Genomic DNA, 18,246 nt, shown 5'->3' on the forward strand with positions numbered 1-18,246 from the left:
AACTGTCATCTAAAATAGCCTTCTTGACAAGTTAGAATCTTTCGGACTGACTTATTGTGCAATCTGGCTAGAATGTCATTGTTTTTACTTTCACACGGGGTTGATGAGGAATTCTGAACCAGAAGTGTTAGCTCTGTCATTTGCTTGTTTACACTTGCTTTTAAAATGTATTAGCTCCAATCTTTGCCATAATCTTTTCAAGCCACCATTATTCAGTTTGGTTAAAACGAGCAAATTTAATCTGCAAATACGCTTAACCGGGCCCACATCAACCCTACTATGCTGCATTCACTGGAGAGCAAATGAGCTACTGGGGAAGCCTCAGTCACCCCTGCCACACCAGGGAAGTTTCCTAGCCCTCTGGGTCATCTCATGTACTGTATACGACATATGACCACCTAACAGACAAAGTGAGTGAAAACGCCAGAATCAATCCGTATGTCAAGAATTAGAGAATTAGTCAAGCTTCGTATCTTTCTTTATGTCTGATGATAAACAGTAGTTCCAATCTACATTTGGAGGCTACCACTGTGAAATACCATTTGATTTGTAGTAAAAGGGAAGAACCACTTGGATTCGTGGGAAGGCTCGATATTTACTTTTTATTCAGTTGTACCCTGACCGAGGCCCTAAGCCTGCCACCTGGCCGAAGCCATAGCAATAGCATGGAGCATGGCAGACACTCTCTATAGCTAAGCCGGGCCCTGTCATGATGTTCTTGGATTCAGGGACAGCTAAGGCAAACAGCAATCATCCTAACGGTTACCTGCAAGTCATTTTGTGGGTTCCAGTCTGAATCAAATATGATGCAGGTATCGGCAGCTGTGAGATTGATCCCCAGGCCTCCCGCTCGGGTGCACAGAAGAAAGACAAAGCGGTCTGAGTCTGGCTTACAGAACCGGTCGATGGCTGCCTGGCGCAGGTTTCCCCGTACTCGCCCATCAATTCGCTCATAGGTGTATCTGAGGGGACCCAAACGAACGAAAGCCCAGGTGTTAATCATGACTTCAGTGGAGAACAAGAAACAACGCAGGAAGCTGTTGACTAACGGCCTTAAACCCGTCACTTCTAAATATGGACCTAATGTCAGAGGTCTAAAAGGAATCCCCCCTCTACATATGCAGCAGGGCAGACACCTAAAACTGCACTGCAATATGTCCCCCTCTCTCAAAACAAACGAAAACCAAATCAAAACAAAAAACCAGCCAAACTACGGAGGACTAGAGGAACTGTAAACATAAAATATCAATCCCCACTGCCCAGGCAAACTTACTCTCAAGTGTTTCCCAATTTTCTTGCACTGAATCTAATCATAAGACCAGGAAAAGCAAATAAAAGCCTCAACCATCTACTTTCAGTAGAACTCGTAACACGGAATCAGAGTGCGAATCAGGCTCCATCTGCTTTTGGATGGACTGAAAATGGGAAGCAGACTGGATGGACAGGCAGTCTTTTCATGTCTGGGTTGGTCATTTCTATCCTAACAGTTCCTCAAAGCTTCAGAGGTAGAAAGCAAAACCTCCAGGTTTGTAGCTGAAACCAAGGTCTTCTGGGCAGCATATTGCCAAGCAAGTAGGAAGAAATCACAGGAAAGGTTTCTGAGCTGTGTCAGGTTGGAAAGAAGCCAGGAGAATCTTTAGAGGAAGATAAAGTGAGGAAGCAAAGCTGAATATCATTAAGAAGGCATATACCTGTGTAGAAAGTTAAGAATTAAGGGTGGAAAGCATGGTGAGGAGAAGGTAAAAGGAAAGAGAGTAGGAAATTAAACTGCTATGGGAGCCTATTAGCATCTGTCCATCCAATTAGAAAACACAGAAGGTTTGTTTATGATGGAGATCATGTAATCAGCACAGAATTAAAACATAGTACCAATCTGGATAGCTGCTTAGTCTTATTTATTTCTTATTTACCCCTTGACAATGAACAAATTAATATGGGGATGCTACCCTGGGCCCAATTTTGACCAACAAGCAAGAACTGGTTGGTAAAGTATATGTAATAGGAACCATGTGAGAAAAGGACGACATCCTAGACCCCACGATAGTCAAGAACATGAATCCTGACAAAAACCTTCTCAGCAGCCCAGAATCTGGGAAATCAGATCTCTAAAAATTCAGATAAACAATTGGTAAGAGACTAAGGATAGATCCTCTAGGGGTAGATGACTCTGGCGGGGAGTGGCTCTAGATAACTAAATTGGGCAACATAATCCTGACTTCCTCGAGTAAAAGGAAAATCCACGTGAGAAATCACCCAAGGAAATACAGGTAGAGAAAGCAGACCAATTCAGGCTCAGAAGGGACACGTACAAAGCAAAGACCCAAGTCCAAAAAGACTGTCTTCTTTTTACAAAGCTAGAGTGCACCCACATCTGGAATTACAGGTGCAGATTCTTCCTTTCTTCTTTTTTAATGCAATAAACTTAAGAATAATACATGAGACTACAGTAGCAAATAAAAGCAGTGGTGGTTACAAGATTGTCATGAAGGCAGACTAAGAAGATTTTGTCCTAAGCTAAAAGCTAAGGGTCATAGGTTGAATTCTATACAACTATGAAGCAGTCAGATAAAATTATCATCTTTATTAATATCAGCCACAGCAACAATATTAGCAGTAAGCTCCTAAGTGCCAAGCTCTGTGCCAGGCACTGCGATATGTGATACATGCTTTATATGCATCATCACATTTACTTCTGGCAATAATCCTGTGAGGCAGTTCCCCATTTTACACTTGAGAAAACATCAAGAACAAAAACCACCACCACCACCACCACCACCACCAGCCTCACAAGCGAAATAACTTGCTTAGTCACCCAGCTGGTAAGTGAGATCCATTTGACTCAAAAGTCCACACTCTTAACCAGTTTGCTGTATGGCCTTCACATTGTACCCTATATTTCAATGCAGTAGGAAGATTTCCCTAAAAACTTAAAAGACAAAAATAAAGGTAAGTAAGAGACTCTGGTGAACTTGGAAAACCTGTAACTCTATCGGAAGGTTAAGAAGAGAAACTACAGATATCCAAAATGACTGCGATGAATCAATGCACCTAGGAACTGAACCGAGTTACTCGTACGTTTGGCCACGTATGTGATGCAGTGGAAGAGGCACAGGATTTGGAGTCAGAAGACAGGGCTGAGATTCAATTAAATGATAGCTGCCACTACCCCACCCTCACACACGTGAACAATTAGTGCTGCAGGCATACAGGACTCAATGTTCTTTGACAAGACACCCCTAAACCAGCAGAGAGGAGCCAGATGCCCACAGATCTGAGGTGGGGAATGAGCATACTGTTAAGGAGGAGGAGAAAGCAATAAATAGAGATGATATAGCTCGGCAATCACCTAGGGAAAGAAATTCCCATAAAATTGGATAGTGTTTGGCCATCTATGATAGAACACAGTTTTAGAAATTGGGCAGGATGATTAGAACGTTAATTCTCATTTCTATCACTCAGTTTTGAGGGACTGCTCTCGAAGAACACAAAACTAAAATAAAAAGCCGGTGATCTGAGAGTTCAATTAAATTGTTCCTCACTCCCCTCACTCCTGAGCCAGATCCTTTGGCCATGCCCTCACCCCTGTATGAGCACGGCATGAAATTAAATGGGAACAAAACCAAACTGACAGCTGGCATGACAACAAGGCTCAAGAACAAAGAAAATCTTGAAGGCTAGTAAATCTGAGTGAGGAAATCAGACATCATTAAATTTTCGCACCAGACATCAGTGCAGCAATTAACCCTTTGTGTCAACTGCATTCTGAACAAAATCCCTAGGAGCTGATGTGGTCGATCAAACTGTAATTCTGAGTCGCTGTCGAATATCAACAAGAAGCAGGTGGTACTCTGGAAAACCTCTGGGTACTCGGGGGGTGGGGGTGGGGGCGGGGGTGGTGGTGGTGGAAATGACACGTTTTTGGCACAACAGGAAATGTTTACCTCAGAAGGCCTGAAGGGAAATGAACAACCTCATCTCCCAGCAATAACCAGCTGGAGAACATAAAGAGTGAAAAAAACACACAAAAACCTGCCGTTCGTGACTGCCATAAACATATAAAATACTTACAATTAACCCTAATAAGAAATAAGCAGGAGTTGGCAATAGGGGTCATGTCGGTTTGGTCACCATGTCCCTAACACCTATAGAGGTCTCAGCACAAGGTTGGTACCTTATAAATATTTACCAAATCAACAGTGTATACAGAAGACCTGAGTAAGTGCAGTGAATATCATGTTCTTCAATTCTGCAAAGACGTCAATTCTACCCTACTACGTGTGTAAAAGCCAATCAAAATCCCAACAAATGGATATAGGTACACATAGATAAATACAGATATGTAAATATATAATTTTTTTTTCTGTAGTGAGGACTGGTGTAGTCAGGGATATATTAAAAAATAATAATTCTGGGGACTTCCCTGGTGGCGCAGTGGTTAAGAATCTGCCTGCCAAGGCAGGGGACACGGGTTCAAGCCCTGGTCTGGGAAGATCCAACATGCCACGGAGCAACTAAGCCCGTGTGCCACAACTACTGAGCCTGCACCCTAGAGCCTGCGAGCCACAGCTACTGAAGCCCACGCACCACAACTACTGAAGCTGGCACACCTAGAGCCTGTGCTCTGCAACAAGAGAAGCCACCGCAATGAGAAGCCCGCACACCGCAACGGAGAGTAGCCCTCGCTCACCACAATTAGAGAAAGCCTGCACACAGCAACGAAGATCCAATGCAGCCAAAAATAAATAAATAAATTTATAAAAAAAGAAAAGAATAATTCTGAACAATTCTGAAGTTCATCTGTAATAATATATGAGCAAAGGAATAGAAATATTGATCAAAAGATAGAAAGGGGGCTTCCCTGGTGGCACAGTGGTTGAGAGTCTGCCTGCTGATGCAGGGGACATGGGTTCGTGCCCCAGTCTGGGAAGATCCCACATGCTGCGGAGCAGCTGGGCTCGTGAGCCCAGAGCCTGTGCTCCGCAACAGGAGAGGCCACAACAGTGAGAGGCCCGTGTACAGCAAAAAAAAAAAAGAATAGAAAGGTTACATACACACCCAGCAAACATCTCAATATATTTTATGCATACTGTCTTATATGAATGGGGGAAAAGATGGACTATTTATTAAACAAACAATCAAAAATATTTGGGAATAAATTAAATTAGACCCCCATTATATGCCCTCTACCAAAATTGTAGAAGGACTGAAGACTGAAATATAAAAAATAAATCAAAGAAGTCCAATTAAAGATTATGAATTATCATGTACATTTAATTCTTTTATCTCCTCAAATGTCTAGAAAAATGATAGGTAAAGGGATTTTTTAAAAAATGCATAATAATGCCTTCCCCCCAATAAACCTACAAACAGAACAGGAGAAAATTCTGGGACTTGGAAAGTAAACCAAGTGATATTTGATTTGAAGAAAGCAGAATCCCAGGTGAGAAATAACCTAATTCAATATGGCAGAATATCCAAAGGGATCAGGCATTGGTGGCACCAGGTATCCCTGAAAGTGGAGATACAGAAAGTCTAAAAACAAGGGAACTAACTGGTTGAATATCTGTTGAAGTATCTGTTAGCCTATCCATCATCCACCCCAGTGCTGAGAGGATAAAAAAGATCTGTACCTCTCTCTACCTTAGGAGACACCACACAGTTAAAGGCAGAGGTACCATACTAAAAAAGGGAAGAGAAGCAGAGATCTTGAGACCTCCCTACCTCTCTCCACCCCTTCCCCACAGTCAGCTCCCAGTTCAATCAAGTTCCCACCCTCTGGGCAGGAGAGAGGAAGAAAAACATCCCAAAGCACTGACACTGGAGGTTCCCTGATGAAATGGTCCAGCTAGACGGACAGTGTTCACAGATGGAGAATAAGGTAGCCAACAAGCTGGCCCACATGCCCAGAGCTTCTAATCTCTGGATAGTGCCTACCATCTGGCAGCCAAAACCAGACATCTGAGGAAAGCCTCTGACCTTTGAGGCTTTGCTTCTGGTGTGGAGGGGCAAGGTCTTAACACATCAATCCTCCAGTAAACAACCACCACAAAATCTGGGCAAAATACAAAAACAAAACAAATGAACAGAAAAACCTATCTGAGGGCACCAGAGGGTTAAGGAAAGCAGGCAGATTTTGGAGAGAAACAGGAAATTGTGGTTTTGGCCAGACAGAAGCCAGAGTTATGGCAAAGGTGCAGGGCAGCTATAAATCTTGATGAGAAGCCACTATCTTTCTGACCAGAGGCAGCAAGAGAAGGAGTCTGGGGCAACCAGGACTGCCAGAGGGTGAGGGGGGATTGCCAGAAAGTAAAGAGACAGAGATGGTGAACCCCACACACCGGGTATAAACTCTTTCTAAGTCTCTGGTGGACCTCTGACCCACACATGCTTGGGGCAGACTGAAAGTAGTCTGAGCTGAGACTGGAGCTGCTACCTACCAGAGACGCTGACAGCATTTGCATTTTGAGACTCACCTACTTAACTGCCTCCAAATAAAAACCATCAACATCATCACAGCAATATAACAGAATCCTGAATCTCCACAACACAATATTCACAATGTCCAGGGGAAACATGACCCATTCTTAAAGGGAAAGACAACAGATGTCAAACCTAAGATGTTTTAATTAACAGACAAGAACTTTAAAAGCAGCTCTTATAATTATGTTCAGCGAAGTAAAGAAATGTACATAATGAATGAAAAGATAGGAAATTGCAGCAGTGAAACAAAACATCACACTAAGAAACAAATAGAAATCTTAGAACTAAAATAGAATCTCTAAAATAAAGAAAGCAATGGATGGGCTTAATAAGCATGATGGAAATGACAGACAAAAGAGTCAGTGAACTTGAAGACAGACAAAACAAGAGAGAGAAAAAGGACTGAAAAAAAAAGAAAAAACAGAACAGAGCCTATGGAGCTGTGAGACAATATCTAAAGGTCAAACATACAGGTAATTGGAGTCTCACAGAGCAACAAGAAAACAGGGCAAAAGGAAAAAAGAGAAATCAAAGAACTATTGACCTAAAGCTTTCCAAACTTGATGAAAGATCTACATTATAAATTTAAGAAGGTCAGTGAACTCTGCACAGGATGAATTTCACACATCAGTCAAACTGCTGCAAATTGAAAATTAAAAGAAAATCTTAGTCGTCAGAGTGAAACAATACATTATATATAGGGGAACAGCCACTTAAATGACTACAAAACTTCTCATCAGAAATCACGGGGGTGAGAACACAATAGAGTAACTTCTAAGTGCTGAAAGGAGGGGGGAAAAAAGCTAACCCAGAATTCTACTATGGAAGACAGAGACATAAACAAAAAGAAAAATTTGACTTGAGAAAACAGACACTGTAGGAAGATTGTAAAAAATCTATCATCATTAATCTCAGAATGACAAAACACTGCACCTGTGTGATAACCGGCTGAGTGCTATAAAGACTGAAAAATTACAGAAGAAAACTAGGAAATTAAAAATATAATTACACAGTGAAAATCTAGGAATTAAAGTTGGAAGACAGAATAAAGGTATTCTACCAGAGGTACAGCAAAATATAATGAGATGGAAAGTAGAGAAAAGAGAAAATTAGGTGATCAGACCAGAAGGTCTGACATGAATAACAGGAGTTTCACAAAGAGAAAACAAAACAGAAAGAAATAATGAAAGATAAAATACAAGAAAATCCCCCAGAACTGAAGGAACATAATTTCAAATGGGAAAGACCTACAAAGCATCCAGTTCAACAGACACCATACAAAACCCAGTTCATTGTCAGATTTCACAGGACTGGGACAAAGAGGGTATATCAAAGCTTCTGAACAGAAAAAACATGTCACATACACAGACCAGGAATTGGAAGGGCTGTGAACCTCTCAACAATTCTGGAAGCTAGAAGACAGTAAACTAACATCTTCAAAATTCTGTGGGAAAGTGACTTCTGACCTAGTACCTCAAACTCAACCAAACTACTGCTCAAGAATGAGAGTAAACTGAAAACATTCTGACAAAGTCTCAAATTCACTTATCATTCACCCTTTCTCAGAAGCTCCCAAAAGAGGTACATGGGATCCACCAACAAGATTTGACTCAAGAGGGAAGGAAAGAAACTTGTCAGTGTGATAAAGGAAGAGAGATCACAGATGGCAACTGTGTACTAGGCAGGAAGGGTAACTGCCCAGAGAGAAGAAAGAAGGTCCTGGGAGAGACGGCTCAGAAACGAAACTGATGTGCTTGAACGTAACAAGAGGAGATTTAGACAACCAGAGTAAATTTTGGAGCTGAATTATAATAAGTATATTTAAAAATATGCACCGAATAAAAAATAATTTTTAGCTTCAGGGAAAAATAAAAATTGTGCAAGAAAGAAACAGTAAACAGCATACTACATGGCTGAGCTATAACTCAGCATTTACATAAATCATAATAAACACTGAATATTAATTTAACCCAAAGTATTGAATGGCAGGTTGGGAAGATGAGAGGACAGGAGTTGCACATGTGGTAATTACGAGGGGCAGTGAAAGAAGGGAAATATTCATCTTCCATAGTGAGAACAGATAATACTTAAAACGGAAAAAAAAAATTACAGCTACTAACATTACTTAGAGATATAGCTATAAACACCAAAAGAAATAGCATAAGGAGTTTAAAGTAAATGCTTCAGGTGGGGGGGAACTGGGGGTATGTGGTGGTATCAGGAAATGCTATTTTTCATAGGTCTAACAGAATAATTTGGCTCTTTAAATTATGTGCATGTATAACTTTGAAGAAAATTTAAAAACTAAATCAAAAAGAGAAAAGTAATGATGATATTAAAGTCAGAAGATCCTGTTGGGTGCAGAGCTGGGGTAAAGAAGTCATAAGAGAGTGAAAAGAAAATACTTCAGAATACTGCATAGTTGAGAGGTGGGGGAAGCCTTTTTAAGCATATTAATTTAAGCATAAATAAGTACTTAAGTTTATTTAAAGCTGTTTTAAGACTGAGAGATTTGACTATTATAAAATTTAAAACTTCTAAGAATAAAATAAACAAACAAAAACCCATAGCCATAAAGAAAAAGTCAAGAACAACACTGGGGAAGTATTTGCACCATATTCTTAAGTAAACAAGCCATTCTTATAAATTAATAAAAAGGCAAAGAGTAACAAAAAAAATGGAGAAAGAACATGAATAAAGCAATGCACAAAAAGAGAAATATAAACAGCTAATAAATATGAAACTGTCATTAATAATCAGAAATACAAATTAAAACAACAGACCATAATTTTGGCTTACTGAATCAGCAAAGACTAAAACGCAAAAACAGTATTGATCAGAGTATGAAAAAAAAGTCATTCTCATACGCCATTAAAAGACACAGTAAAAATGTCTTTCTAGAGGGTGTTTTGGAAATATGTATTAAATGCTTTTTAAAATATACATCATAATGTATTCTAAGGAAATAACTGGAAACGTTCACAACGAATGCAAAGCGATATTCACAGAGTTCCTTAAAATGCTGAAAAATTGAAAACAACCTATAAGACAGAGTATCATGCAGATCATCAAAACTATGTGGTAGAAGAAGAATTAAAGAAAAAAGTTCAAAGTATGTTAAATAAAAAGGTGAGTTACAAAGCAGAATGTAAAATATGATCCCAATTCAAACAAATCAACAACAATAAATATATGTATGCACAAAGAAAAAAAGACTAAAAAGATAAATGCCCAAGTGTGAATGGAAACTTCGAGCAGGTGGTGGTATTATAACGTGTCCCTAGTTTCAAGAAAAACTGTAATTTTTAGACAATTTGAAAACAAAAATAACCAATAAATGATAAGGAAAAATAGCATATAAGGGAGCTAAATAAAGACATCTGAACTTAGCAAAAGTCTGTTCATTACACATTTTGGGGTATCTTTAAAAAAAACTGCAAACTAGTAGTTGCATACATTTTGAAGAGTGAGATAATATATTTACATAAGAAGCAAGTGTTCTGGTAATTCATATATAGTGAATTTATAAAATACGAAACTGCTTTCTAGTTTCAATATATTCTTCAAAGAAAAAAAACAATGTAAGTCTCAAGAATTCCTAACCTAAAGATCTCCACTACAGGGCTCTGAGAAATTCTTTTATTGCCTAATCCGATTTTGGAGAATTATTTATGTAATATTAAATGTCAGCATAACCCATAGTTAAATTGGTCGTTTCCTTTAATACTTTTTCTATAAATTACATGTTATAAGGACAAACAGACTCTTTAAGGAGCAGAACATTTAACACAACAGAGATTTGCTATGATGACTATATAAAAATAAGGATGTCCTTTAAACCTAGCAATGCCTTGGCTAATAGTTTCTAAGATCTGGAGAAGTCTTTATGATTAAGAGTAAATTTTAAAAATCCACTTGCCATTCAGATGATTGATGTATCCCAATGACTGGAAATGGAAGGTACAGTGTATAATGTAACAAATGTAGTACCCATATAGACTCCAAACAACCCACACGTAACACCCCAGGCTTTTCACCTGCATAAGTAATGGAACTTAGGTTCAAGGAATTACAGGAGTATGAACAAAAAAATAAGCTGGGATGCCATAGTGAGTGCTATCATAAAACTTTAGAGCGTTTGCTCAGACATAAAACATCCCCAAGTTCTTTTTCTGGCAGTTGTCAGCTTGTGCCCTCCTTTCAGCAACTTGATACAGTGATGCTTTCCAGGGTGTATTTTTCTCATCATTATTAAGGGAAAAAAGCAACAATATTATTTTCTTAACCTTCTGTAATGCTAACTGAATTGTTTCTTCCAACTAAAGAGAATATAAATAAACATGTAAAATTTATTTTTTAAGCAAAGCAAGGGCTCCACATCATAGGCTAGGAAATTCACTCTAGACAGTTAAAACTGGTCATAAGATTCTACTCTGAATTTTAGTCTATCTTTATGAGAAGATTTCTTATGTCTCTTTTTTAATGCTTTTTTCTTGTTAAAACATAATTTTTGAATGAATCAAAAAGGCACCAAAGAAAAGGAACTGCTTGCAGTGCTTGATGCACAGCTCTGACACAAGGCTCACCTTCTCTGGATGAGATAATCTTCCAGGATGTCGAGACAGCGCACCATCTGGGAGAAGATGAGTACTTTGTGGCCGCCAGCAATCAGCTTAGGGAGCAGTTTATCAATCAGCACCAGCTTCCCTGCTGCCTGAATCATGGCCTGCAGCTGAAAGTCGGGGGCATCAGGGCTGTGGGTTTTCCGGAAGTCCTCCAGAATTTTCTCCTCTGCCCCTGAAAAAGAATGGAACAAAACTATTCTCTGAACAAACTATAAGAGTAATAGCTACCCTCTGCTTGACAGAGCCTAGAAAAAAATGAAATGAATTCTTAGGTCCCAAACCAACAGTCCAGTGAGGCAATGCTGTGTGTCCATCCCATGCCCTCAGCAGAGGGCTCTAGAGGCGGCAGGGCTGTTCTGCAGAGAACACAGGTGCTCTGCTTTCCTGGGAAGTCTGACCAAGGAGAGGAAGGATCTGAAATACCAAGCTGACTTAGGCAAGTGAAGAAACCTTCAGAGAAAGCTGACAAAAAGACACACCTCTCATACCATAAAAGCTTGGGATCAGTAAATCCAAGCCATATTTTGATATAAAATTTTATAAAAAGTTTTATTGTAAAATAATAAAAAAAACCTTCCAACACGTTCTCTACTCAGTATAGTTAACTGTTAATTTATCTGCAGAGGGTTTTAATCTCATTGCACCATGATCATTTTTTCAATGAAGTAACACATCTCCCTGCACCAAGTGGAAAGTGTGGACTAGACCGCAGGTACACAAAGGACAGCAGGCTGACAATTGACATCCACCTTCTGATGGGCAGACAATTGGTAGAGGTAGGCTCAAAACAGGGCTCTGTATACTCACTGGCCAGACTGCTTAGGCAGATCCATCAACCTCTTTGAACCTCAGTTTAATACTCTGTAAAAAGGTCAGAATACACACCCTGGCATTCCATGGGAACTTGATAACATTAGACAGCTGGCGATCAAGATGCCTGCCCCATGTCCCCCACTCACCGTTGATCAGGTAGGGGTGGTTACAGCACTTCCTCAGCTCCATCATGGTGTTGATGAGATTGGGCATGTTGTGCTGATTGGCCCCCTTGGTCAGGAAGGAAAAGTTCTTCTCCAGGATGGCACGGTAGTACTTCTTCTGGATATTGGTCAGCTCTACTTCGATGATCGTCTCCTGTTTGGGAGCAAGGTTCTTTTCCACGTCATCTTTCAGCCGCCGAAGCATCATTGGTTTGAGGATAGACTGCAGTTTCTTCACCTGCCCAGGAAAATGAGACCTGTTCACCTGCCCCAATCCCGATTCAATAACCGTTACTGGGGTATTCCAACATTCACTACAATCTCTTGAGCACCTAATCATAGTACTGTGGCAGCAGATTAAATGAAAGATCATGCCTGATCCCTGAACATGACGAGCTTATAATAGGACTGAAGGGAAAAAAGGGATCTGGTTTTAATTCGCAAGCAATTACTGAGAACCTATGTGGCAACCTTACAAGATACAAAGGGAGAAAGATACAAAGACAGGACCTCTTCTGGATGGAGAAAACAAACCTCTCTCTCTCACACGCACACTTGTGCAGCAATTACCTGAGGAATATTTTAAGCCACGTTAGAAGGTACAAGTGATACCTTACAAAGGGAAGATGCTGAAAGAACAAAGTGAGAGGCAGACGGAATCTGGGGGTGGGCAACATGGATGAAGGGGGTCAAAAGGTACAAACTTCCAGTTATAAAATAAATAAGTCCTGGGGATGTAACGTACAGCAAGGTGACTCTAGTTAGTAATACTATATTGTATATTTGAAAGTTGCTAAGAGAGTAGACCTTAAGACCTCTCATCACTAGAAAAAAGAATTTACGTATGTATGGTGATGGATGTTAACTAGATTTATTGTGGTGATCACTTTATAATATACACTACATATACTGAATCATCATGCCATATATCCGAAACTAATATAATGTTGTTGTCATTTACATCAAATTAAAAAAAGAAAAAGAAGCAGAGGCAATCTGGAAATGGATTCCTCCTACATCTAAATAACGACAGCAGCAAACAAGTTTGGGGGTAGTACTATGTAGAGCATTAATGTGGTAAGGCGACACCTCCCACTCCATCATGCAAGCTGTCATCTCAGGGGCACTTTGAGCCTGATCATATGCTTTGCTATGATTTGTCTGTTCTTCTCCTAAAGGTCCAGGCCTGGACAGCAGATCTCTACGCACTTGACCGCACTGGCACAGGGACTTGCTCACTCTCCCAAGAAGAGGGCAGAGAAGGGATTCAAAGTCAAGGCACCTGAGTTCACCCTGAGCTAAAACATGATACCAATAAGATTAATCCTGGTGGGAAAATAAGAGAAAAGGCAAGTGCAAAAGATCAAGTTTCAAGTCATAAAGAGCTGTTCAAAACTTTCAGAAGGGGTAGATTCTGCAGAAATAAATTGTGGGCTGTACCAATGCTTCCTGATGAAATATAAAGTGATTTACAGAGAGTGATTTAGAAGAGTTACTTCCTGGAGCAGGTTTTAAACAATGATGAATATGCTTTACTTTATAACCAGATATATAGACAGTTGGTGCCGTTTTTGTGGTTTGCTCCTAACTAACCCCAATCTTAAATCTAATCCATTTAATGAATGCTTTGTTTTAGCAATCATGGTACTTAGGATTGTAATCCCCCAAATGGATAAGGAATTACTATGTAAGAACCCAAAGAGGAGAGACACAGCTAGGTAATCGTTAAAGACAGGGACAAATGCCAATCTGCCACATGCTGGATTCAGCTTTTGCCCTTCACTTGGTTCATACCTTGAATCATTTAGAGTATACTACATGCCAGACACTGCTGGTCAATACAACAAACACAACTTTGCAGAAGATGTGGGCCTTGTCCTCAAGGAGATCATTGTCTAGGAAGAAGAAAAAATGCATACCACAAAATAAGTGCAATGGGAGAAGAGGATGCATTTCTAATGGTCCACAAATGGAGAGAGGGTTGGAGCTGGCTTTTGAAAGATCAATAGATACTGCAAATGTCGAGAAGTGGAATTAAGTTTGATTACTCACTGCTCTCAAAGTCTGACTCGCCACAGAAGAAGAAACAAACAGACTGGGACCACAGAGTGTACTCTTGATTTCTCTGTTAGTGAAATTCCCAAACCTTCTCAGTTCCCAAATTCTCGGCCCCAACCCACTCTCACACCATTGCTAGATTAATTTAGCAGAACTAATTATTCCTGCAATCAAAGCCCTGCACTGCTTCTCTAATGCTTACCAAACCCTTCAACCTGTCTTTCAAGATCTTCCCACAATATGTCGCTAAACTCCTCCGGCTTCATACTCCTCAATTCATCCATCCTGTTTCCAGCTCAACCCGGACGATTCCCAACTACTGAATAAATTCCACGGCTGATTATGATTATTTTTTTCCTATGCAAAGCAGTCATCATCTCTCTCTCTCTGCCTACTGAAAACTTACCCACCCTTAAAAGTCTATTCTCAAATTATACTTTCTCCATGAAGCCGTTCCTAATTTCCAAACAGATGTGACCTTTCTCGCCTTTAAAAGTCCTCAGCTCTATTAACTGTTCCTCTTACGGCATTTAAACTTGTCTGCCTCATTTCTGCAATGTCCAGTTGAGATTTCTACCCGTAGTAGATAGATTGGTTTGTTTTGAAACAGCTTTGAGTCTAATAAGCTAGACGCAGAACCAGATCTTTGAAAACAGGACATTTAGTTGATTTGGAAAAAACTGGACTTGCCCACTACTCTGGTATATACACCTGCCTTCTTTTCCTCACTACCTGTGTATTTTGTTGCACTCAAGAAAATGAGCCTGGAAACATGTTGCAGGTGATGGAGGAGGGATGAAGGATGAAGAAGGCAGAGGAGGAGGGAAGCAAGCCCCTGAGGCCAGAGCTATGAACAAAATCACTGAACTTACATATGAAATCAGTGAAGGCAGGAGGCCGGATATAAGGCATTTTGGATGTTGATTCATTTATTCTCTGGAGTTATAAGAACTGCTAATAATCAGTTTATCCTCTTCAACATAAACAAATGAAATAAAGGAGGCAATGCTCATTTTACGAGAGATGTGAGAACTTGCTAACTCCTGTCCCCATGGTGACTTGTTTTTCCCTTGATGGTGAGGGTCATTACCACATTGTCTCCTCAAATCCTTCAGGCTCCTATTTACCTGCTCCTCTGTTTTCAGATCTCCAAACTCCTCCAAGAAAGCAGTCTCTGAAGGAAACTGTGACGGCTCCAGGAAGTTGAGCAGACTGAAGAGCTCCTCCACCGAGTTCTGCAAGGGCGTCCCTGTGAGCAGCACCTTGTGTTCCTGCATGGATTCACAGCACGGGATGAACAGGGTCTGAACCACCAAAACAGCAGGTTTTGGTGGGAAAATGATGCCAGGGCATTCTGGGCTTTATTGGTGGCAATTCTGTTTTGCCAGATGATGATACTTCATCATCAATATAGGAAAGAGGCAGAGGTTGGTTATAAAACATGTGACTCTACAGAATAAGTGTGACAACATCAATAACCAGATCAACCTTCCTTTCACATCCCTGAGCCCAGGAGCAATTTCACGTTAGTTAAAGCACCCATTCATTCATCCATTCATTCATTTGATATTATGGAGTGCCTGCCTGCCACAGACTGGGCACTGTGCCGAGGAGTAATGCTGAAGGCCATCACCTTTGGTACCAGATCATTCAGGGACCTGGAAACAAGCCAAAACATCTTACATTTCCAGGTCACAAATTTCATGGTATTTAAGATTTCCCTGGGTCCCTCTGGGAATCAGTCTGTGGCAAAGGCCAAATTGTTGACCCAGTTCATAACGAAAGAAATTTGCTTCCTGCACGATCAGAGCCATGGTGGGCAAAAAGAAAATCTAGGGTGAGCAGACTGTGCACAAGTAAGCTGCATGCAGATGGCTAAAGAATGCTTCCTCTACTGTGAACAGAAGGGGCCTGTGTTTATGCAAAGAGCCTGCCAACTCTCACCAGGGCCATGAGCTTCAGGCCCTCCAGAAGTTTGCAGTTCCTATTCTTCAATCTGTGGGCTTCATCAATGATCACACAGCTCCAGTGAATCTTCTTCAGCTCTGGGCAGTCTGCCAGGATCATCTCAAACGTTGTAATGACGACATGGAACTTGAAGACTCCTGACAGTGGGTTTCCCTGAGATGACAGAAGCAAAGACAAAGCTTTACGCAGGGCCAGAGAATCCAGCTACTGGGTTACCGGCTGGGTTAGAGGAGGCAACACTATAAATGCTAGGATCTAGGTGAGAGCCAATAAGCACTTCTTCTTCAGTTGAGAAGAGAGAGGATACGACAATGAACCAGCTATTTGGACAAGAGAGAGACCCCATTACATCAATGAAACAAAAGCAAGAGAGCACGTACCCTCACAAAAGTGAGACAGAGGAGCCATGTGGAAGGCCGAAAAGGAAGCTTTTTATTTATTTACTGTCATGATAAGGAAAGCAGATGGGTGCTGATTCACACATTCCCAGCCAGAAGCTGGTCTATGCATAGCTGGAATGCCCAAGGAAACCCTCTTTGCTACTTTTCAGGTAAAATTAATTTCACCTTGTAACTTGGGTTCTAGAACAGATTCGACATCATGATCCTGACTCACCCAGGACAAGTGCTACCAGGCAGGACACACCTTTGTCTTTCAGCCTATCTTAGTGCTACCATCGCTTTAAAAAGCAGAGCTTCACGTTACAGTACGTCTTAAATTTCTTCTCAGTGTCTCCTCCTGCTGTCTGTGAAACCTCTGGGGTGAGCGCTGCCTTTCCTCTGAGTTCATTTAATTTTCACCTTATTTATAAAAACCAGTGCTCCGAACAAACATACAAGGATACTCAGCAAAGTGAGATGTTCAAAAACAAAAATGTCTTAAAAAATTCTATTGTGCCTTTAACCATTTGTTTTCTCTTCATCCTTCCACGTCAAATCTGTTAACCTTCTCTCTCTCTCCAAACTCCCTGGCTGAGAATCCTTCCTTTGTACACGAATTCCTCCGCTCACTTTCTTCACTGAGCACGTAACAACTCAGATAAAACCTTGTGCATGTAAAAGCAACTTCGTAAGCCAACCAAGAAGCCAAGCTTTCCGTGTCCTAAAGAGCCTCTGGTATATGTCAGAGTGGAAAGCATGCCCTCCAATTCTGTGTTTTATCACAAATTAAATTACCAGGAAGGAGTAAGAAGTCTACCGCAATAAACATGTGACTCTACAGAGTAAGCCAACAGTAACCCAAAGCAGGGCATTAAACTCTGGAAGACAAGGGACAGAAAGGCTGTTTTGAACCATGACGTCAGAAAGCTGTCCCAGGTCTCTGTGACGGGTGGAGGGCTCACCTGTGCATCTCGGTACACCATCTCATACTGCTGGATCATCTGCCTGCTGATCTGGCTGCCGTGGTACACGATGGCGTTCATCTCTGTCCACGTCCGGAACTCCCGCTCCCAGTTAGTGATGGTGGAGAGCGGGGCAATGATGAGGAAAGGGCCGTGGATTCCCCTGAGGAATATTTCTGAAAGGAATGTGATGGACTGGATGGTTTTCCCTAGGCCCATCTCATCAGCCAAAATGCAGTTTTTTCTACAGAGTAAGAAACACAGATATTTCATCATCAATATAGGAAAGAGGCAGAGGTTGGGTATAAATAAAAAGATACTTCAGAAGCGTACCTTGACCTGTAAGGTCATCAGTGAAGGTTTTATCAGCATTTTCCAGAGATACAACGTAAGCAAGTTTCTATTATCATTGTTCACACCCTGCCTACTTCCAAAAAGGAACTATTGCAACTTGTGAGAAAATACATGAAATAGGTCCATTTAAGTATAAACTAAAAATACCAAAAATTAAAATAATACTGAAACAAGGAGAAAAAAAAAATGCCTCAAATCTAAGCCAGTTTCTCTACCTGACAAACTTCATGGAAGCCAAGGCAAAAACAGAAACATAAGTTGCATGATTCTCATTGTCTATTACTTGCGTTATCAAAGGACAAACTTTTAACCCACATACTCAGTTCCGTGTCAAGAGTTAAAAACGCTGGTCTCTTGTGGTGATCCAGAATCATGGACTGCACACAGCTGTGACCCTGGAAGAGTGTGACCCCTGAAGAGTGTGGCCCCTGTCCGGTCTTGC

General features: G+C 40.7%; 1 protein-coding gene across 5 annotated transcripts in view; it reads right to left on the reverse strand.

Moving 5' to 3' along the window:
• Nucleotides 1-18,246, reverse strand: part of CHD6 (chromodomain helicase DNA binding protein 6) — a 208,633-nt gene that overhangs the window by 70,054 nt on the left and 120,333 nt on the right. For all 5 annotated transcript variants that reach the window (XM_030843581.2, XM_060284146.1, XM_060284148.1 and 2 more), the window contains 6 exons: nucleotides 17,451-17,694; nucleotides 16,085-16,261; nucleotides 15,268-15,411; nucleotides 12,065-12,320; nucleotides 11,067-11,277; nucleotides 767-962 (listed from right to left, as the gene is read on the reverse strand). In XM_030843581.2, coding sequence (XP_030699441.1) covers nucleotides 767-962; nucleotides 11,067-11,277; nucleotides 12,065-12,320; nucleotides 15,268-15,411; nucleotides 16,085-16,261; nucleotides 17,451-17,694 — 1,228 coding nt within the window. The remainder of the gene's footprint in view (nucleotides 1-766; nucleotides 963-11,066; nucleotides 11,278-12,064; nucleotides 12,321-15,267; nucleotides 15,412-16,084; nucleotides 16,262-17,450; nucleotides 17,695-18,246) is intronic.

Source organism: Globicephala melas, chromosome 15, assembly GCF_963455315.2.
Source record: "Globicephala melas chromosome 15, mGloMel1.2, whole genome shotgun sequence".
Classification (NCBI taxonomy): domain Eukaryota; kingdom Metazoa; phylum Chordata; class Mammalia; order Artiodactyla; family Delphinidae; genus Globicephala; species Globicephala melas.